Source organism: Numenius arquata, chromosome 9, assembly GCF_964106895.1.
Source record: "Numenius arquata chromosome 9, bNumArq3.hap1.1, whole genome shotgun sequence".
Taxonomy (NCBI): domain Eukaryota; kingdom Metazoa; phylum Chordata; class Aves; order Charadriiformes; family Scolopacidae; genus Numenius; species Numenius arquata.
The window spans coordinates 217,499-237,680 of NC_133584.1; the positions used below are offsets into that span (position 1 = coordinate 217,499).

Genomic DNA, 20,182 nt, shown 5'->3' on the forward strand with positions numbered 1-20,182 from the left:
CACGCTGCCTGCACGGGGGGGTCTCTGTTACAGACAGGAGCCACTGGCCCCACTCAGGCCACACCGGGCGGGGGGGCATCACCCCCTTCCCAGCCATCTCCCATGGCGGGGAGCGGCCAGGGCACTAGGAAAAGCCGTGCTGGAGGGATCCCTGGGCTGCATCAAGGGAATTAAAACCTTGAGACAAAGCAGTTTTGCAGATCCTCTGTCTTAACCTCACCCCAGAGGCTGCGCCCCTCCTCTGTGGGGCTGGGAAGGGAGCCCCCGGGCAGCGCTCTGTGAGGCTGGGAAGGAGCTCCTACGGCCCCGGGGGCCCCTCTGCCTCCCCCCACGTGGGGCAGGTGGAGGCAGCTGTCCTGACGCCATCACAGCACAAGGACGCTGTGGCTGTGGAAGGGCACGCGAAGCCCCCTTTATTGGGGAAATCCTGCCCACAGGGGGGTCCCCACGCTGCCCCCTTTGCACAGTTCCGGGGCTCAGGGCCCTCCGGGGGTGGCTGGGGGCAGCCTGGGAGCCGGGCGGGGGAAGAGCGGGCAGAAGGAGCAGTTCCAGAGGCCAGTTCCCATTGTCCGGCTGGCCACGGTCTCACTGTGCCTTCTTGGAGAGGGTTGGGGGCTTCCTGCTGGGTGGAGGGGTTTGTGGGGCCGGCGGGGCTGTGCCGTACCAGAGCTGGAGCAGGACAAGTCCATGGCAGATGTGCAGGGAAAGGGAGCTGCAGACGGTGGAGGGGTAAGTGTTCCAGCAGAGTTCGATCACACCCAGCAGCAGCACCCTGCGGGGGGTAAAAGACAGGGGTCAGTGTGTGGGGGGGAGAAAACCCCAGCCCCCCCAGCAGACAGGTGGTTTTCCCCACCCTGGCAGCACGTACTTGGGCATATGGGCCAGCTTGGCGGTGGGGGTGCACCAGAGCAAGTAGGGCAGGGTATGGAAGTACCAGACGTAGAACTGGTAGTGCAGGGAACGGCTGCAGCAGACGCCCAGGAAGTTGGACGAGAAGAGGATGAAGATGATCTGTGGGGCTGGCGTTAAGGGGGCAAACGCGGCAGGGCCTGGGTGCCACCCCCCAGCAGCTCCCCAGGACGGGCCGGTCCTGGCAGCGCAGCAGGAGCGGGACCCTGCCAACGCCGCTCCCTGCCCTGCTGTCCCCCCCTCCCCGCTGCCCACCCTCCCAAAGGATATTGTTGACAGTCAGGGGAGGGGACGGGTGTTTCCTCTCGGCAGGATCCTTCAGCAGAGCCAGGATGCTCTCTTTGGACCTGAAAGGGAAGCACAAACATGGATCTCAGCTCCTGAAAGTGTCTCCCACCCCCACCTTCCCCTGTGAACCACGATGCCTGGGCAGTGTGGTCCCTGAAAGGGGACAGTAACTGCCCCCCAATCCCACCTGTGACCCCAGAACCCAGCACTGAGGGGACGGGGGGGGGGTCACAGACCCGTGTTCTGACGGGGATCGGCCGTTGGGGACCAGAACCCACGGGGAGCCCCGTGTCTCACCTGTGCCACCGGTGCAGCGCAAAAAGCCCCAGGCCAGCCAGGTGGGCCAGGAGCAGCCCTGCATGGAAAGCCCGACTCTGGAACACCTCTTCTGGGAGGAAGCGCCAGTTCACCGTCCATTTGAACTGGAACTGGCGGCCCAGATCGAAGGAGCGGGTCAGGTACCCCAGGGGGTTCACCAGCAGGAAGGGCAGCCCCAGGACCACCTGCCGGAGACACACCAGCGCCCTCAAGACAGGGCTCCCTCACCCTTGTCACCTCCCAAGAGCTCCGGCACCGCACGGGGTGACAGGGACCATCAGCCAAAGACGGGAGCCCCACAAATTAGATTATTTATCAGCCTCCAGGTCGCTGTGTGGGGCCAGCTCAGATGCTGGTGCCTCCCTCTATCCCCCCAGGGGTCTCCAGCTCCCAGGAGAGAGCCAAGCAGCGTGCTGCGATGCAGGGCAGCCCCCACCCCCTGCTGCTGGGGCTGCCCCTGCAGCCGGCGGGAACGGGAACCCACCTGGAGCACGGCACAGATGCAGAGCTTGGGGATGCAGCCCAGGAGACCGAATCGCTGGAGGAGCAGGAAGAGAAGCCCGGGTGCGAAGAGCAGGATGTTCATCTTCACGGACACGGCCAGGCTGAGCAGAAAGCGACGTTACTGCTGTGGCTTCCCGCAGCGGGGCCCAGGCAGCCCGTGCCCCAGGGCTGGGCTCATTCAGCCACGGAAAGGAGCCCCCACCCAGCCCCCAGACCCTCACCTGAAGAGGAGGCAGCCCCAGGACCAGTGCTCCTCCAGGAAGAGGTTGATGGCCAGGAAGAGGATGGCCATGGCGACGGGGTCATTAAAGAGCCGCAGGACAAAGATGGAGTGGATGCGGTAGGAGGCACAGCACATGAAGAAGAAAACATACGGGGGGACCTTGTAGGGGACAGAGACACGAAGGCCATCAGCAGCCTGTCCTGGACCCCCCACTGCCACCGAGCCCCTCCAAACCTCAGACCCCAGCCTGTTTTGCCCAGGCCAGGGCCGAGCAGAGCAGGAGATGCCCCCCAGCTCCAGGCTACCTTGTTGGTTCGGCAGTAGATGCGGAAGACGAGGAGGAGGTTGAGGAGGTAGAGGCCGGCGAAGAGGTACTGGGCCAGGCGGATGTCGGCGCCGCGGCCCGTGGCGTAGTACAGGCCCAGGAAGATGTAGACGAAGCCGGCGGGGTAGCTGCAGAGAGAAGGGTGTGAGGGGCTGGGCCCCGCTGCACCTCTGGGACCCCCCCGGGGAGCCCCCCGGTCGTGGGGAGCTCAGCTGTCCCCATCGCTGTCACTCACACCAGTGGCCCGGTGTCCCCCTTCAGCTGGGTGTAGTCGAGAGTCCCGTTGGCAAACCCCTCCACCTCCTCCATGTAGGCCTTCCAGTCGATCTCGGTGTCTGGGGGACGGGCGGGGGTCACCCGGGGGAGGGGGCAGGCAGGGGGGCTCCCCCACCTCCGGACCCCCACAGTCCTGTCCCCCTCAGCCGAGGCTCCAGCCCCTTCCTGGGCCCCCAGCCCACCCGCGTCCCCGTCGTCCCCCCCGCCACCCCGGCCGGAGGATGCTGTCACCCACAGGGGCCGGGGGCGGCCCTGTCACCTGCCAGGGGGTCACACACACACACCCCCCCGCACCGCTCCAGGGGGAGCCCCTCGGCGCTGCCCCCGGAGCAAGGGCCTACCCCTGTCACTCCCGGGGCAGGGCCTACCCCCGCCATCCCGGCCAGGGCCCGTCCCGTCCCGGCGGGCAGGGCCTACCCCGGGCAGGGCCTACCCCCGCCGCCCCCGCCCACCCCCCCGTCCCGCCGGTGGCCGGCACTCACAGGGGACCCTGCGGATGACCCAGAGGTTGACGCCGCCCTCGGCCAGGCAGAGGCAGGCGGCCACCAGCGGGGTGTACCCGGGCTCCAGCAGGAAGGCCCGCCGCTGCCGCCAGGCCCGCCGCAGGCCCGCCGCCATGGCCGATCCCGGCCCCCCCCCGCCTACATCCCGCCCCGGTTCCGCGTTTCCGCCCGGGAGCGGCTCAGGGCGGCGCGTCCGCGGGAACCGGAAGCGGCACGTGGCGCCCGGTGTTTCCCCCCCCCCCCCCCCCCCCCCCGGTATGGAGCGGCGGCGCGCGCCCGCCGCCAACGGCCGGTACAGCGCCTCCCAGAACCGCCGCTGCCGGTACCGGCAGCGGCGGTTCTGGGAGGCGCTGTACCGGCAGGAGGGCGCCGAGCCCCGGGAGTGGCTGGGGGGGCTCTCCCGCTACCTCCCGCAGCTGGAGCCCGAGCTGCGTCCCGGAGACCGCATCCTCGTCCTCGGTACGTGCCCGGGGCTCGGTGGCGGGGGGTGGGTGTTCGGGGGGTGTTACCGGCCGCGAGGGGGCGGCAGGGCCGGTGTCACCGCCCGGTAATCCCGCTCCGCCGGCGGGATTAGGCGGGTGTAATCACCGATCCTGTTAGCGGATCAGCCGCCGCCGGCCGCGCTTATCGGCCCCCGAGCCCGCTCCCCGGGACACCCTCCCCCCCGGGAGCGGCGAAGGGAAGGGGGGGGGGGCCGTGCCTGCCGTACCGGGGGGGGGTGTGTGTGTGTGTGTGGTGTCTCGCCGGGCTACCCCGGGACATTCACCCCTCCGTACGTGCCTCCATCCCGGTTGAGTCCCCCCAGACGCTGCCCGGATTTGCCCCACCGCAGCCTCTCTGGGGGGGGGCACGGCTGGCTCCTGCCCCACGGCACTGGGAGGGGGACACTGGGGACCCCCCCCCGACCCCTCTCTGCCTCCCTACGGCTGCTCCCGTGTCCCACCCCGGACGGGGGGGAGTCTGGCATGCGGGGGCTGCCCTCACCCCGGGTCCTGTGGAGCCCAAAGCACCCACCTTGCAGGAAGGGGGTAATTAAAAACTAGCCCAGCACTCACTAATTAGTGCTAAGGCAATGACCCACTCCTCCTCCAGCTGGGGGGAGCTCTCTGGGCCAGAGCGGGGCACCAGCAGGGTTGGGGTGCAGGCAGTGCCCCCGCGGGCACCCCGATGCCCCCCGTCTGAGCCGTGCCCCGGCGCAGGCTGCGGCAACAGCGCCCTGAGCCATGACCTGCACGAGCTGGGCTACCCCGATGTCACCAGCGTGGACTTCTCCCCCGCCTGCATCGCCGCCATGCGCGCCCGTTACGCCCGCTGCCCCCGCCTGCGCTGGGCCGTCATGGACATCCGCGCCCTCACCTTCCCTGACGCCGCCTTCGACGTGGTGCTGGAGAAGGGCACCCTCGACGTGCTCATGGTGGAGGAGACCGACCCCTGGCACGTCTCACCCCGAGCGGCCGCCGAGATGCACCGGGCGCTGGCGGAGGTACGGGGAGGGGGGCAGAGGGTGGACCCCATCCCTGTTCAGGGCGGGTGGAGGTGCGGAACCTCCCCTCGACACCCTGCTTCCCTGGGGATGCCCCAGACGCTGCCTCTGCGCCCCAACACCAGGTCGTGCTACCCTGCAAAGGGGCACCTGGGGGGTTTCCAGCACTGTTGGGGGTGAGGGACCCCCTCTCCCACCCCATCGCCCTCTCCCCAGGGAGCTGGATGGAGCAGGGTGTCCCCCTGGGGGGCTGGGTGCTGCTTGGGGGGGTGGGTGACCCCCGTCCTTAGTTGCACGCTAAATATTCAGGGTTGGCTGTGGAGATGGGCCCCGTCCTGGCATGGGTGGCCCTAGGGGCACCCAGGGGGGACCTGGGGGGGCACACTGAGGTGGCCCTGCCTGCCCAGGGCAAGGTGAGGACTGCGGGGCTGTGACAGGCCTGCCCCCGCCCTAGCTTCGATCTCGTTTGCCGGGGTCCCCATCCTCTGGCCTGGGGTTGCCATGGCAACCCTCGTCAGCATCGACCAGGCCATGGTGTTGCCACGGGGACAGGCAATGCCTCCGGCCCTGTTAATTGGCGGTGGCGGATACAGGGATTGGGTTGAACCCGGCATGGGGGTGCGGGTCCTGGCAGCCCCCCCGCCCCAGGGGAATGACTGCAAGGGTAATTAATTGCTGCATCTGCCCGGCATCCCTGGGGGGGCACGTGGGCTGATGGGAGGGTGCTTGTGGCTACTGCCCCCCATCCTTTCTTGTCCCCTGAGTCCGGGGGGAGCAGGATGCCAGGTGCTGGGGGCAGGGGGGCTGTCCTTGCCATGTGGGCCCAACCCTGCCCTGCCAGCTCTGCTGCCTGTCCTTGTCATTTGGCCAAACAGCAGGGATTTAGTGCTGCTTTTCCCTTTTTTTATTTTCCCTTTTTAATCCCCCGCTCAATCCCTGCCCTCCCCCCCGGCGTCGCTGGGCACTGCGGCCAGTCCCCACTGTCCTTATCCCTGGGGGGATTCACAGGGTGTTCCCACCCGCTCACGGCTTTGCCAGACCCTCCACGCCATCGCTGCCCCCCCCTCCTCGCCCCTAACCCCTTTTCTCAGAGGGGGGGCAAGGTTTTTGTGGCCTCTGTCCTGCTCTCCCTGGGGGGGGACATAAGGACCTGAAAATCCGCCCTGCCTGCGGGGATGCCCCGGGGACAGTCCTGTCCCGGTGATCCAGGGGCGATGGGTCAGTGCCGGGATGGGGAGCAGCCCCCTCCCAACCTCCTCCCCCCCCGCCGCCGGCACCGGCCAGCGGATGGGAAGGTTTCCTGCACCCGTCTCTAAGCAACAGCCATTAGTGGTCTATTAATGAGGGATGGGATGTGGGATGCCTCTCGCTGGGCTCCAGACGGAGATCCCTGCCTGCCCCCCGCCCCGGGGACACCCCCGTGCCTGTCACTTGGGAATCCACGGGGCCGTTCCAGCACGGATGCATCCAGCGCTGTGCGGGAGGGATGCTGAGCTGGCTGCCCGGGGTGGGGGGGATGCAAGGACCTTCCTTCCCCTTTTCCTGACCAAAACACTCAGGTTTGGTTCCAAAGACCACACTGTGGCGGGGGGGTGACACACGCAGTCTGCCTGTCACCTCTCCATCCCCGGCCCCAGCCGGCTCTGAGCCCTGGAGCTTCCCAGCAGGATTAAACCAGGGCTCGGGAACCCCCCCCTTGGCCCCCAGCCCGCTCCCCGGCCGCAGCGGCTCTGCCCTTGCCGGGGGGGTGGTCTGGGGGTGTCCCCGCCTGGGGCAGGGGGGCTGGCGGGGAGGCTGGCTGCCCGCCCGCCCCGGGCACTGCCTTTGCATGCCGAGCACGCCCGCGCTGGCCGTAAAAGCCTTTTGACATTGGATAAAGCCAAGCAAGAAAATTGATGTTCTTTTCCATCCTGTGAGCGGGGGCTTAGTTCCAACGGGGAGAAAATGGTGATTAAAAGGGTCGAGTCCTTTTCCATCCAACCCGCCCCCCCACCTTGGCCGCTGGGTGCTGTCGGGGGAGGGCGCTGGGCGCCCTGGGGAGGGAAGGGATGCGATGGGGGTCCCACGCTGCTCTGGGGGGGACCCTGTGTGCTGGAGGGTGAAGCTTTTCCCCGCGCCAGGGCTGGGTCTCTGTGCTGTGGGTGAAGAGTTTGGGGGATGCTCCGGGGTTTTAGGGCGCAGGGAGAGGTGGTGCCTGGGGACCCCCAAGCTGCGAGTGGTCTGGGGACACGTCAGAGCCGAGGTGGGTGTCTCTGGGAGGGACAAGGTTAGGAGGGGAGATTTGGGGGTGCAGTGGGAGAGGCTGGGCGGGGGGTGGAGGTGGGGGTCCCTAGGGATGGGGCTGTCCCTGGCAGAGCGGCTGAACCTCACCGTGTCCCCCCCCCCCGGCCCGGTCCCGGGGGTTCTCCCGCCGCAGGTCAGCCGGGTGCTGCGCCCGGGGGGCTGCTTCATCTCCATCACCTTCGCCCAGCCCCACTTCCGCAAGCCCCACCTCGCCCAGGAGGCCTTCGGCTGGTCCCTGCGCCATGTCCCCTGCGGGGACGGGGACCCTGGCGCCTTCCACTACTTCCTCTACGTCATGCGCAAGGGGCAGCCCCTGGACCCCTCCGACCTGGCCCTGGGGCGACGCCTGCACCAGCCCCCCGCCCCCCCCAACCCGCTGCCGTCCCCTGCACCCCCGGACGATGACGAGGACTATCTTCTTGCCATCCAGCTGTGACCTGGGTGGGGGCGCTTCCCGGGCCTCCCCCCCACCCAATAAAGCCTTAAGCAGCTGCACCCTCGCGGGTGGGGGACAGGGAACCAGCGTGTGTGTCCCCCCACAAGCTGCCCGGTGATGGGAGAAAAGGGGGACACGGACATTTCTCCCGGGGGAGCAATGGGATGCTCCGAAGAGTGGGTGATGCTGTGCCCCCCCCCCCCCCCCCGGGCCCTGGAGAGCAGCCAGGGCTCTGGGCTTTGCGGTAATGAAACCAAATCGGGTTTAATTCCACCCATCCATCCTGCGGGGAGTGGCCCCTGACACCCCCCCCCCCGGCACAGCTGGGCTGGGGGCAGGATGGGGGATGTCGGCACTGGCTGTGGGGGGCAGGATGGGGGTGCCCGCTGCCCCCCAGACCCCTGGACAGGCTGTCTCGGCTGCGGGGGTGTGCAAGGACACCGTGTCCTTGTCACCCCCGCCCCCGGCCACGCATGTGTGACAGCCGTGCCACCGTGTGCTGGCGGGGCTGGCTGCCGGCATGGGGGGGGGCGGTGTGCGGGTGCCAGCATGGCGGCTGCTACCGGGGGTGTCCCCAGGGTTACCAAACCCCCCACCCGGGGTGGGCGACGCTGGGGGGCACGGAGGGGACCCCTCCTTGGAGGGACGGCGGTGATACATCGAAGAGGCGCAAGCTGCCGGGCTGCTATTTCTGGCAAAAGGCATAAGTGGGTCAGGCGGTGCCCCCCCCTCCCCGCGCTGGGAGCTGGCAAAGGACTCCGGGCTCAGGTCCTGTCCCCCCCGTGCCACCCCATCCCGCAGCACCCCCAAAACCCGCCGGCGGCCAGGGGGGGACAGAAAGGAGCAGGCGGCTGCGGGCCTGGCCTCGGTACATGAATGTATTTTATTCATCGCGTTTTGTTCACCAGTACAGTGAAAAATGGCATTTAAATTTACAATGGATCATTCGTAGAACATCATGACACAAGTATCTTTTTTTTTTTTTTTTTTTTTTTTTGTGTTTTTTTTCCTCAGTTTTGTTTTTTTGTTTGGTGTTTTTTTTATTGTGGTTGGTTTTTTTTTTTTTTTTGCGTCGTTGTCGTCTCCATAAATGCCACTCGTAGGTTATTGAAAAAGATGACGAGTTTCTCATGCACATCAGACCCCCCCGAGAAGCTTCTTAAAAAATAAAATTAAATTAAAGTACAAAATTAAAAACAACGACTCAGGCCGGTCCCTGCCCTCCCCACTCCCCCCACCCCCGGCCCCACCACCCCCGAGCAAGGGGCAGCACCGGGACCCCCCTGGCACCCGCAGCCGGCCCCGGTGGGCTCCGGCCCCGGCGCTGCCGGGGGGGGGGACCGTGGCGGCCGATGGTGCTGCCAAACCCTCTGGCCGGTCCTGCTGCTGGCGGGGGGGGAGTCAGGCCGGGGGTCCCTGCTCCCCTCCCCGCATCTTCCGCTTTCCTCGTGCTCCGTCCATCTTTCTCGTCGTGTCCCCCCCCGTTATTTCCCCCCCTCGGTTTTTTCTTCTTTTTTTGTCTTTTTTTTTCTTATGGAAAAAAATATGAACCATTTTTTTTTCTGTTTGTTTGTTTGTTTGTCTGTTTGTTTTTCCCGATGCGGTTGCTTCGACATCTCAACGTCAGCAGATCGTTTTTAACAAAGATTCGGATATAAAAATACAAATATGAGGAGTTTCTGTTTAAAAAGAAGCGTGCCGGGGTGGCGGGGCTGACCCCCGGGCGCCCGGGTCACCAAGCTCATGCAAAAAACGATGGAGCAAAAAATGTCTCTGGACAGCAGCGCTCCCCCCGGCCCCCCCCCCCCGGGGCCGGGCCCGCCCCGGGATTCGGGGACACCCCCCCCGCCAAGGAGGATGGGGAGGGGGGGACGCGCCGCGGCGAGGGGGGGGGGACGTCTCTGCCCAGGGCGGGAGGGGGCTCGGCGGGCTGTCCCCTCGCCCCCCCCGGGGGAGGCGGAGGGGTAAAGTGCATGGCTCGCGGGGAGAGGGTGGTGGCGGCCACGGAGCACACCCCCCCCGGGCCGGGGTTGAGGCGGGGGGGGGCGCGGGCAGGGCCTCCCCCCCCCTCGTCGGCGGCGCAGCAGCATGCGGGGCACGGCCTGCGGGTCCTGCGGCGGGTCCCGGCTTTACACCCCCGGCGGCGACTTCTCCGTCATGCCCTTGAGCACCTCGTCTATCCGGTCATCCTCGATCACCACTGCGGGGACAGGCGGGGGGGGGGCGTGGGCGAGGGGACACGCACCCGGTCTCCCCCCCCCCTCCCCGGCTCTCCCCCCGCTCGCCGCCCCGGGAGGGCTCCAGAGGTGCCCCCCGATGCTGGGGAGCAGGGCGAAGGGGCGCAGGTGGGTGCAACGGATCCCCCCCCCCCCCCCCCCCCGCACGGCTTGGGTAGGGGCAGCATCCCCCCCGCAGCCAGCCGGCCGCCTCTGGAGAAGGGGGGGACAGGAAAGACCAGGAAGGACCCCCCCCCTTCTCTCTGCGGCAGGCGCTGATGAGAGCAACAGGACTGGAATGGGTAATGACCCAGCGGGGGGGGCACTGCCAGCTCGGCGGGGGTGGCAGCCAGACCCCCGTCAGCATCACCCGCTGCGCAGGACACACACACACCCCCCCCCCCGCCATCGGCATCACCGCCGGGGGAGCCGGACAGACCCCCCCGTCAGCACAGCGGGCTGCACGGACACCCCCCCCGTCCATCAGCATCACCGTGGGGGGCTGGGCAGCCCCCCCGTCAGCATCACCCTCCAGACAGCCCCCCATCGACATCACCCGCTGGGCAGACCCCCCCCATCAGCATCACCACTGGGGGCTGGACAGACCCCCACCAGCATCACCATCGGGGGGGGCTACACAGAACCCCCCCACACACATCAACATCACCGGCTGCGCAGATCCCCCCCCCATCGTCACCCGCGGGGGTGGTGGACAGACCCCCCGCCAACATCACTACTGGGGCACTCAGCAACCCCCCCCCTCACCACCCTGGGGGTGGATTGGCCAGACCACCCCCCATCACCAGCATCACGAGGGAGCCGCCAGACCCCCCCCATCACCACCGAGTGGGAACCGCCCCCCCGTCACCCCCGCGGGGGGGTCTGCCAGACCCAGCCACCACCGCCGCAAACGGGGGCGGGGGGGGCAGGCAGCAGCTCGTCCCCCCTCGGGGCTGGGGTGGGTTTGTTGTTTGGGGGGAGGGGGCTCTGTTCCCCCCCCTTTTGCCCCTGCGGCTGGAGGAGGGGTGTTTGCCTGTGGAGCCCCCCAGGCAGGCGGGTGGGGGCTGCAGGGAAGGCAGGGGCCATTCTCGGGGGTCCCCGAGGCATCGGGGAGGATCAGTGGTGACAGATTGGGGTGCAGGGGAGGGGGGCGTTTATTTGGGTCCTGATGGAAGCGGGGGAGCTGCTGGTGGGGGTCTCTGCGGCAGGAAGTAAAGCGGGGGGGGACACACACAACACAGGTTGAATACAGCGGGGGACAGTGAAGCGGGGGGGGTGTGTTTGTTGGTCGGCATGGCCGGCGGCGGCTGGCGGGGGTCTCTGCGGCAGGCGGGAACGTGGAGGGAGAGAGGTTTACGGGGCTGGGGGGGGCTGTTCCTGGCGATGCTGGGGGGGGGGGCTTGTTTATAGAGATGGGGTGGGAGAGCAGTTCCAGGGGTGCTGAGGAGCAGTTCCCGGGGGGTCCCGGGAGCCCTGGCGGATGTGCCAGGGGGCAGCCCCAGGGATGCTGCAGGATAGTCCCGGGGGCAGCCCGGGCTGCGGGGGATGGGGGGCAGCGCTGGGGGGGCAGCGCTGGGGTCTGGAGCTGGGGACGGGGGGGCCCTGCGGTTTTAGGGCAGCGCCGGGTGCCAGTCGCGGAGCCGGGGGTCCCAGGGATGCGGGGGGGGGGGGGCAAGCGCCGGGGATGCTGTGGGGCAACGCTGTGGGGCAGCGCCGGGGTGCCAGGGACCGTGCCGGCGGTGCCAGGCAGAGCCGGGAGTCCCGGGGACGGGTGTGGGGCGATGCCGATGGTGCCGGGGGGGCAGCGCCAGCGATGCGCTGGCCGGTGCCGGGGATGCTGGGGCAGAACCGAGGGGTCCCGGGGATGCTGCGGGGCGGCGCCGGGAGTGCCGAGGGGCAGATCCGGGGATGCCGCAGGGCAGATCCGGGGGTGTCCCGGGGCAGAGCTGGGGATGGAAGGGCAGATCCGGGGGTGTCCCGGGGATGCCGTGGGGCAGCGCCGGGGATGCAAGAGCCGGCGCCGGGGATGCCGGAGATGCCGCAGGGCGGATGGGGGGGTCCCGGGGATGCCGTGGGGCAGCGCCGGGGATGCCGTGGGGCTGAGGCGGGGGTCGGGGGAGGGGGCAGGGGCGGGGGGTCGGGCGGTACCTCTCTTGGCGCGGCCGATCTGTCCCAGCTTGGGGGGCCGCTTGCCCTGGTTGCCCCCGAAGAAGGCGTTGGTGTCCTGCAGGCGGCAGCTGAAGGGCAGCTCCCCCGCCTCGGGCTCGGCGCCGTAGCGGCCCACCTTGTCCTCGCCGTAGGGCAGCACCTGCGACATGGCGGGGCCGAGCGGGCCGAGCCGCGCCGCGCCGAGCCGGGAGCCGGTCTGCGGCGGCGGCGGCGGCGGCGGGGAGGAAACCCGGGCGGAAGGATGAAGTCATGCATCCGGGGGGAGCGGGGACCCCCCCGGCGGGGGGCGGCTCCGGAGCGCCGCGGCCCGGCCCGGCACGGACGGGACGGGGACCCCCGCGGCCGGTGCCCGGTGCCCGCCCGGGTGGGATGGGGGGACCCCCGCCCCGGCCCCGGTCCCGGTCCCGGTCCCGGTCCCGGTCCCGGTCCTTCGCGCGGGCTGATTCCCCGGGCACAGCCTTGCCCGGGGTGGTCGCTTCAGCTCGGGGGTGCCTCTAAACAGGGGGTGCCCCTGCAGATGGGGACTCCTTGGCATAGCTGGGTACCCCCGGGTCAGGCAGCTGAGGACCACCAGGCACAGCCGGGCCCTCCCCCAGTGCACCGCGGTGATGCCAAACAGACCCCCCAACACCCCACTTTGGTCCCCCGGAACACCCCCAGCCCAGCTCCCGGCCTCCTGCAGCCCACCAGGCCGAAGTCCCCCCCGACCAGCTCCCACCCTGGGTCTCCCCCACCATGTTGCCCCCAGCCCCCTTCTTATGCCCCTTGCCCAACACCCATCCAGGCACCCCCTCCCACAGTGTTGGGGTCCCCCCTTGGAGCCGCACCGGCCTGCCCCAGTCCCTGTGGGTCCCCTTGGCCCCCCATGTGTGGATCCCCGCAGATGTGTCTCCATGTGTATGTACATGTGTGCCCATTGCACGTATTTGGGGGGGGTACAGGGGGCACGTGGGTGTGATTCTGCAGGTGCCCATGAGCGTGGCCACAGAGGGGCTGTGCACCAGGATGCCCTTCGCCCCATGGTTTGGCTCTTCCCTGGGGATTCTCCGGATGGGGAGAAGGGGAAGGGGAGTCCCCCCAACATGGGGACCTGCCATGGGTCAGTGCGGAGAGACCCGCACAAATGGCCCCAGAGCCCTGTTTGTGTACCCTCCACACATCCCTGCCCCAGACCCACCCTGGCTCTTTCCTCCAGTGTTTTTTGCTGCCGGGGCAGGAATTGCACTAATTGGCCCTGGTGGCCCTGAGTGGCCTCACCTGGGACCCCCACCTGGGGCTGGGGGTGGTCTTTAAGCTCAGGCTGGGGCTGCTGCTCCTTGCCTGAGCTACAGGGGCAGCCTTGGCCCCTTGCCCTGACTGGAGAGAGATGGATGGATGGATGGATGGATGGATGGATGGATGGATGGATGGATGGATGGATGGATGGATGAGGATGAGTGATGCAGGCTGGTTGGAGAGGACTATCCACCCCGTCATGGGGTAGCCCTGCTCCCCTGCCTCCCGGCCCCGCTGCTCGTGTGGGTGCACTGGGTCGCAGGGAAGCCGGAGCTCTGGGTGGGAGCAGCACTCACCAGCCCCACAAGAACCTCCACCCGGGTGTCCTAAGGGGCCAGGAGCAGGGTTTTACAGCCAGCCTCGTGCTCCACCTCATCCCCACGGTCTGCGCTTTGAGATCCCATTGAAAGGTGCTGCAGAAAAGCCTCCTCTGGGCTGGCCCAGGTGAGGGGGCAGGTTCTGCTATGCTGTGAAGGCTCAGCTGTGCCTTTCCCTTTGTGCCGGGCTCTGCAGAGCACCGGTCCCCATGTCCCCCCCCCCCCGGAGCAGAGACGGGGAGGGACGGGGCAGCGGTGCCTGCTTTATCCCTGCCTTTGCTGGGGAACCAGCTTGAACTTTTTCATGCGGTGGCTTCTGCTCCTGCAAAAAAGCGCCCGGGAAAATAGGCGAGAGGCCCACGCTGAGATGTGGCCTGCTTTTTCCCGTCGCTGAGCCCACGTGCCGGTGCCCGTGGGCAGGCACAGGCAGCCCGTGGCACGCGCGGGGCCGGGGGTGAGCAAGAAGAGGGGCCAGATGGGCTGTGTGGGACTTGAGCAGGGCTCCAGGAGGGACCCCAGCCCGGCAGGATCCCGGGGGGAGGCTTGAGAGGGGTCACCCTGGGGATGGTCCTGCTTATCCCACCCCTGCGCTTGTACCTGTACCCAGGCGAGCTGCTTGGGGTGTGGGGAGCTCTGTGGGGCTGGCTGGGGTTGGGGGCTGTGGAAGGGATCCTCCACCCAGCCCAGGCAGGAGGAGAACTGGATCCGTGGTGGGACATGGCTCCGGGCTCAGCATCTCCTTGGGACACCTCTGGCTGCCCCAGGGTGCTGCTGGGCACACAATCCGGGGGGGGAGCAGAGGTACCAGGGTCCTGAATGTGGGGGGGTGGGTGGGGGAGTGCAGGAGGGACCCCCCTCATCCCCTGGTAGTGGGGGCTGTACCCCCCATCGGGAGCTGGGGCTGCCTGCCTTCCCCTGGCTCCCGTCCCTACTTTGTTATCTGCCTTTTTGCAGCTGCGGAATCGCCTTCCTTGCCTTCTTCCCTCCCTTTTGTCCGGCACGAAGCCGGCTCCAGTGGGAAGAAGGGACCGGGGGGGTGGGAAGCCAGCAGCTCCCCCTGCCCCTGCTCCTTACACCTGGCCCACAGCCCCCTGAGCTGGGGGTGCAGGTGATGGGGGCCAGCCATGACCCCCCTGGGGTGGCTATGGGGCTGGGCAGGGGGCACGCAGCCGGGTTCCCAGCTGCAGTGGGGCTGGCGATGGAGACAGGCCCGGGGCAATGCTCTGGGAGCCCTCCATGACCCAGCTCCACAGGGGGATGCTGCCCCCCGAGCCCTGGCCCTTAGTAGGGATTCGGGCGCTTCCGTGGGGGTGGGGGGTTTCCTGGTGCTTCAGGTGGTTTTATGGTGGAGAAACGCCCTGTGCACGGGCAAACAGCTCACGGTGGGGCACATCCCGCCCGGGGTCTGCAGGGACCCCCCTCAGCAGCGGGAGTTGGATGGGATGGGACCCCCAGGTGGTCCCCGGGGCCTGGCAGGGAGGGGTGGGGGGCCTGGCGGGGGGTGGCTGGGTGACAGCAGGCTCAAAGGAGGCAGGAGGCATGGGCCACTGGAGCCGGGGCTTTCTCCGGTGGGGGTGGGTGCCATCGCTGGTGGCACAGGGCTGGGGGTGCAGAGGCGTGCCCGGGGGCCGGCGCCGGCACCTCCATCTGCGCTGCCACCAGCCCTTGCCAAGAAACGTGAAATGGCACTTCTGCTTGGTGGCGGTGGCAGCTGCGGCCCCAGGGGCTCCCCGAGCCGCCAGCACCGTCCCCAGCCTGGCCCGGGGCACCGGCGAGGGCCACAAACGAGGCCACGGGTGTCTCTGCCCCCTCGGCTAGTGCTGCCGGCTCTCGGTAGCCAAGCGGGAAGCAGAGCCCGGGTCGGGACGTGCCGTGGCCAGGCAGTGTCTTTGTGCAGGCATTTTTGGGGTGCAGGCGGAGGGAGTGGCCGTGCGCTGGCCCCCATCACCGCAGTGAGATGTCGGGGGGCAAGCATGGGGAAGTGAGGTGTTCCTCGCCCCGCGATGTCCCTGCGGCCAGAGGTGTGGGACAAGGAGGCCAAAAGCCCATCTGTGGAGGAGCAGCGCTGTCTCCAGGGCGGGGGGGCTCTCACTGGGGGCAGCCTGCAGGTTGTCACCAGTGAGATGAGTTTGTTCGTCTCAGCACACAGCATGGCCTTGGGAAGGGGGGAGTCCTAAGGGGGCTCCAATGGCAAGTTGGGGCAGGGGGATGGCACTGTCCCGGTCCCTCACAGGAGTGGCCTGGGGCACAGCCGTGGCTCCTGAACAGATGGGGCACCCTGACACCCCAGGAGGGTGTCCCACCCCCCAAACCCAGCGTGGGGGGACCGACCCCGTGGGGGGGGTGAGTAGGCCCAATGGGGTGCGAGGCTCCATCCCCGTCTGTCACCACATCCCTGGTCACCATGACAACAGACGGGGAGGCAGGCGGGAGTGGGCTGGTAGCCCTGGGGGCCGCAGGTGGGGGCCATGGCAGGGGCTGGCACCCACTGGGACCCTGTCCTGGGGGGGACAGGTGGCAGGACACCCGGGTCCCCTGTGGGCCTGGTGCGGGGGGGAAGGAGGCTGGTCAGGGCTCAGCCCAGGTACTGTGGGCTCCAAACCAAAAATCCTGGGGAAGGGGGGAACACGGCGGGCTGGGGTGGGGGCGCAGGCGCTGCGGCACAGCCGGGTGGCCACTGTGCTGGGTGGTTTGGCACGGCCAGGCTGGGGCTGGCAGCGAGCCCAGCGGGTGAGTCACGCTGCCGCCCGGAGTGGTGCCGGGCAGGGCTGGCTCAGCGGGGTCCCAGTGCCCAGGCCACCGCGGGGCCAGTGGCCTCCCGGGGGTGGCAGCGACCCGACGAGGGGGACACACATGGTAGGGCTGTGGGGTGGCAGGAGGGGTGCTGGCACCCTCCCCATGCGCGTCCCCTGCCCTGGGTCCCCTTGGCACCCGTGGGCACGGAGGGGAGCGGATGATAGCCCGTCCCTGTCCCCGCTGGCCCCAGGGAACAAGTCGAGCAGTCTGGGGGAGCACGGGCACCCCCTGCCCTCCCCGTCCCACGCACCCCCTCGCGCCAGCAGCTCTTGGCAGGCAGCAGAGTGTGTTCCTGGCAGCCCGGCCTCTCCCATCTGGTATTTATCTCCTTCCCGAAATCCCTCCCGCTGCGGGGGGGATGCCCGGCTGCTGGGGGGCGGACCCGGGCCCCACTGCTCACTCTGCAGCGCGGCAGCCACCCTGCTGACAGGGACCGAAGAGGGCGGGGGGACGGAGAGGAGGGGAACACACACACCCCCCCCACGCCCCCCCCCGCCAAAAAACGCGCATGGGTCCCAGGAGGTCTCCCTGGGGGCAACACTGCAGGGGCACCTTCACCCCCACCCCAAACTGGTCGCAATGGGAGCTGCTGTCCCAGGGAAGGGGCACATCATCACCCACCCCCCCCAGCCAACGCTGCTGCCCGGGGCCTGCAATCGCTGCTCCTCCCCCCTTCCTCCCTCCCCTTCCCCCCCCAAATCCTGGGTGCCCCCGAGCCGCAGGAGCCAGGCGAGCCCACAGGTTGTCTGGGCAACTGCAGCCAGGCAGCGATGGGGAGCGGTCCAGGGGAGCAGTTGCCATGGAGACCGGAGGAGCACGATCGCCTTGGCAACAGTCCCATCCCCGTCGTCCCCCCCCGCCCCCCCGCCTTTGGGGCTGTATCTTGAGAGGGTGCATCCCGGCTGGGGGTCCCCTGCTCACCGGTGAGTGTGTCCCTGGGTGGGAAGCGGGGAGAGCCTTGGGGACCACCGTGACCTGTCCCCACCCCCACTTCATGGCGCAAAGGAAGAGGCGAGGCCGAGCTTGGCTCCCGGGCTTTATCACTGCACACACCACCGCAAGCTGCTCCGCACCTTGTCCCGGCCAAGGAGGGGGGGTGGGAGGTGCGGGCTGACCCCCAGCCCCAGGAGGAGAGCGGGGACCCTGCGGGGAGGGAGGGAGGGATGTTGTCCCCCTCCCCGGGTGGCAGAGCGGCTGGCAAGGGGCACCCTGCATTGCTGCCAGCCCTGGGGTGTCCCTGTAGGCACACGGATGGGGAGGGGAGGCAGATAATGGTGGCACCAAGGTGTGCCACAGTAGTGGCTTGGGGCAGGGGGTGTCTCTGTCACCCCACCCTGGTGGCTGTGTCCCACCAGCCTGGGTCCAGCCCCCGCCACCCTCCTCAAGGACAAAGCCACGTGCTAAAGAACGAGGGAAAAGTCCTGTGTGGCTTTTGAGGGGGGATTAGGGCTGGGGAAGGGGCACGGGCCAAGTAGTCACTTGCCACAGTGGGGCTGGGGTCTCCACTCAGGCACTGAGCACATTTCCCCCAGGCCTTTGTGTTTGGAGGGGGGGGGGGAAGTGTCCCTCTGGTAGGCAAAGTGAGGATGAGGAGGCTATAACTTCCGCCCCTCCAAAAAACAGATGGACACACTGGGGGGCATCCGGGGGGGGGCACACCGGGACCCTTCCCTCCCCACAGGAATCACTCAGCTGTGATTTCTGCAGGCTCTGGGCCGGGCTTTGGTTCACGCTGCCCCTCCCCGGGCCTGACCCCCCCCTCCTGCCTCCCCAGGGTGCTCTCAGGCCTGGTAGAAGGGCACCACGCGATCGATGGGCCCCCGGCAGATGGGGCAGAGGCGGGCGGGCAGGGCCTGGAAGCAGCGGAAGCAGCAGCAGATGTGGCCGCAGCCCAGGAGGACACACTCGCGGGGCTGCGTCAGGCAGATCACGCAGGAGTCCTCAGGCCCCCAGTCCCCGTCCGCCTCCTCGCCATCGGGCTCCTTGCCCTGGGGCCGCTGCTGGCCGCGGGTGCGGCGGTAGGCACGGCACAGGGCGTGCAGGAGGATGGCCAGACCGGCTGCGGCACAGAGCAGGGCAGCCCCCTTCCAGAGCCCGCTGGCCGACTCCAGGTCTGCCAGCACCGACTGCCAGTCCCCCAGGCACAGGAAATACTCGCCCCCCTGGGCCGGCGGCTGGAGGTGCAAGGAGCCGTCGGGGTGCAGGGCCAGCTCCCCGATGCCCGTCAGCCCGGCCCCCACCCGCAGCATCTCCTCTGTCTCCAGGATGCCCTTGGGCTTCTCCCCGCTCAAGTACTGGCCCAGCAGGTCACGGAAGCCATGGGCCGGTTGCTGGAAGCGCTCGTACACTGTCTCCAGCGGCAGGCAGACGGCTCGGAGCGGGCTCTCCACGCTCACCTGTGTCACCGCCTCGGTGTCTGGCGAGGCCAGCAGGAAGGGGACGGTGTAGACCTGCTCCGAGAGCACCCGCTCGCTCTCACTCCTGCAAGCAGAGCACGTAGCGCTGAGATGTGGGAAACTCTCAGCCCGGGGCTGAGCCAAGGCAGGGACTAGAGCCTTTAGATGAGCTGCTTTCTGCCTCTTAGATGGCCCCAGAGGACAAGGGCCTGGACCCACTGGTGCAAGCCCACCCCTGCTGCCCCCTCCTGTCGCTCACCAGCTCCGGGCCAAGCTGTTCCAGATCAACCGATGCTCTTTCAGAAGCAGTTTCTGGATCACGCCCTGCAGCCCCTCATGGTAATGGCTGGTCAGCGCAGCCTTGGCCGGCAGCACTATGCCTAAGGATGAAGGGAGGCATAAGGGATGAAGGAGGAGAGCCTGTCCCCTGTCCCCGGTGTGGGGCCACAGGGTCTCCTTACCTTCCAGGGCAACATAAGGCAGGCATCTCCCATCGGCTGCAGACACCAGCGCTGGTAAATCGTCATCAACCTGGAGCTTTGGGGCTTCCTGGAAGAGCAGGGACTGAGTGTGAAGATGGGCAGGGGCAGATGGGCTGGCAGGCAGAAGGTGGTCACGCATGGCTTTGTGGGGAGCCCTGGCAGGATGTGACCTGCTTGGTCCCGGGCATCATGACATCAGTACAAGATGCAGCAGGCTGCAGTCATCAGTGAGGGGCACCCAAACCAAAGGCTCTGGGCCGGGCAGCACAGGGCAACAGGGCAGGGACAGTGGGCAGGAGAGATGTGAGGGACAGGGCTACCTGTATGCGTGCCACCACTCTGGCTTTCTTCCTGTACAGGTAGTAGAAGAGGCCGGAGAAGGCGAGGCTGGAGCCCAGACACAGCAGCTCCCCGGGCGTGATGGGCGGCGCATCCATGGTGCCAGGCGTGGGCGGCACACCTGCAAGGTGAGTGTGTCGGCTGGGGGACAGGGCCGTGTTGGCGCTGGGGCAGGGATGGCCCAGTGCCCCTGTCCCCAGGGCACTGCCACCCTCGGGCCAAGCGTGCCCATGGCCCCGGCTGAGGGCAGCTCAGCTCCAGCACCCATGGGAGCCCAGTCGCCCTGGCCACTGCCCCGTGCCCGGCCTGGCTCCGGAGGTGCCGGTCTCGGCCTGCACCGAGGCCTAGCGCCTATAACCCGGCCCGGGCCCCAGTCGAGGCCTGGCAGCCCCAGTAGGGGCATGGCAGCCCCAGCCCGGGCCCGGCACCCCCGATCAGGCTCGGGTCCAACAGCCCGGCTCAGACCCAGCCCTCCGGGCCCGGCCCGGCCCAGCCGCAGCCGCTCACCCCGGCCTCGCTGCCCCCCGAGGCCGGAGGCGCCCAGGCCTGGACCCCGGCCCCGCCGTGCTGCCTGCTGGGAAATGTAGTGCGGCCGCGTGGAGCGACGGCGGGTCGGGCGGCATCTGGAACTACCGCCCCCAGCG

The 20,182-nt window shown here is 68.4% G+C and overlaps 4 protein-coding genes across 4 annotated transcripts; 1 reads left to right on the forward strand and 3 right to left on the reverse strand.

Moving 5' to 3' along the window:
- Positions 1-585: 585 nt before the first annotated feature.
- ALG3 (ALG3 alpha-1,3- mannosyltransferase) lies at positions 586-3,461 on the reverse strand. Its single transcript, XM_074152997.1, has 9 exons — positions 3,326-3,461; positions 2,803-2,902; positions 2,548-2,695; positions 2,241-2,401; positions 2,000-2,120; positions 1,495-1,700; positions 1,180-1,256; positions 869-1,013; positions 586-772 (listed from the first exon to the last, which is right to left on the reverse strand). Exons 1-9 carry the CDS (start codon positions 3,459-3,461, stop codon positions 586-588), a joined length of 1,281 nt encoding a protein of 426 aa, XP_074009098.1.
- A 142-nt stretch (positions 3,462-3,603) lies between these two features.
- Positions 3,604-7,548, forward strand: EEF1AKMT4 (EEF1A lysine methyltransferase 4). Its single transcript, XM_074153543.1, has 3 exons — positions 3,604-3,805; positions 4,546-4,829; positions 7,246-7,548. Exons 1-3 carry the CDS (start codon positions 3,604-3,606, stop codon positions 7,546-7,548), a joined length of 789 nt encoding a protein of 262 aa, XP_074009644.1.
- Positions 7,549-9,677: 2,129 nt separating this feature from the next.
- CAMK2N2 (calcium/calmodulin dependent protein kinase II inhibitor 2) lies at positions 9,678-12,081 on the reverse strand. Its single transcript, XM_074152999.1, has 2 exons — positions 11,913-12,081; positions 9,678-9,748 (listed from the first exon to the last, which is right to left on the reverse strand). Exons 1-2 carry the CDS (start codon positions 12,079-12,081, stop codon positions 9,678-9,680), a joined length of 240 nt encoding a protein of 79 aa, XP_074009100.1.
- A 5,265-nt stretch (positions 12,082-17,346) lies between these two features.
- On the reverse strand, positions 17,347-20,057 carry LOC141468138 (mitochondrial ubiquitin ligase activator of nfkb 1-A-like). Its single transcript, XM_074152998.1, has 4 exons — positions 19,520-20,057; positions 19,179-19,266; positions 18,977-19,097; positions 17,347-18,802 (listed from the first exon to the last, which is right to left on the reverse strand). Exons 1-4 carry the CDS (start codon positions 19,634-19,636, stop codon positions 18,103-18,105), a joined length of 1,026 nt encoding a protein of 341 aa, XP_074009099.1. The 5' UTR covers positions 19,637-20,057; the 3' UTR covers positions 17,347-18,102.
- Between the last annotated feature and the right edge of the window lie 125 nt (positions 20,058-20,182).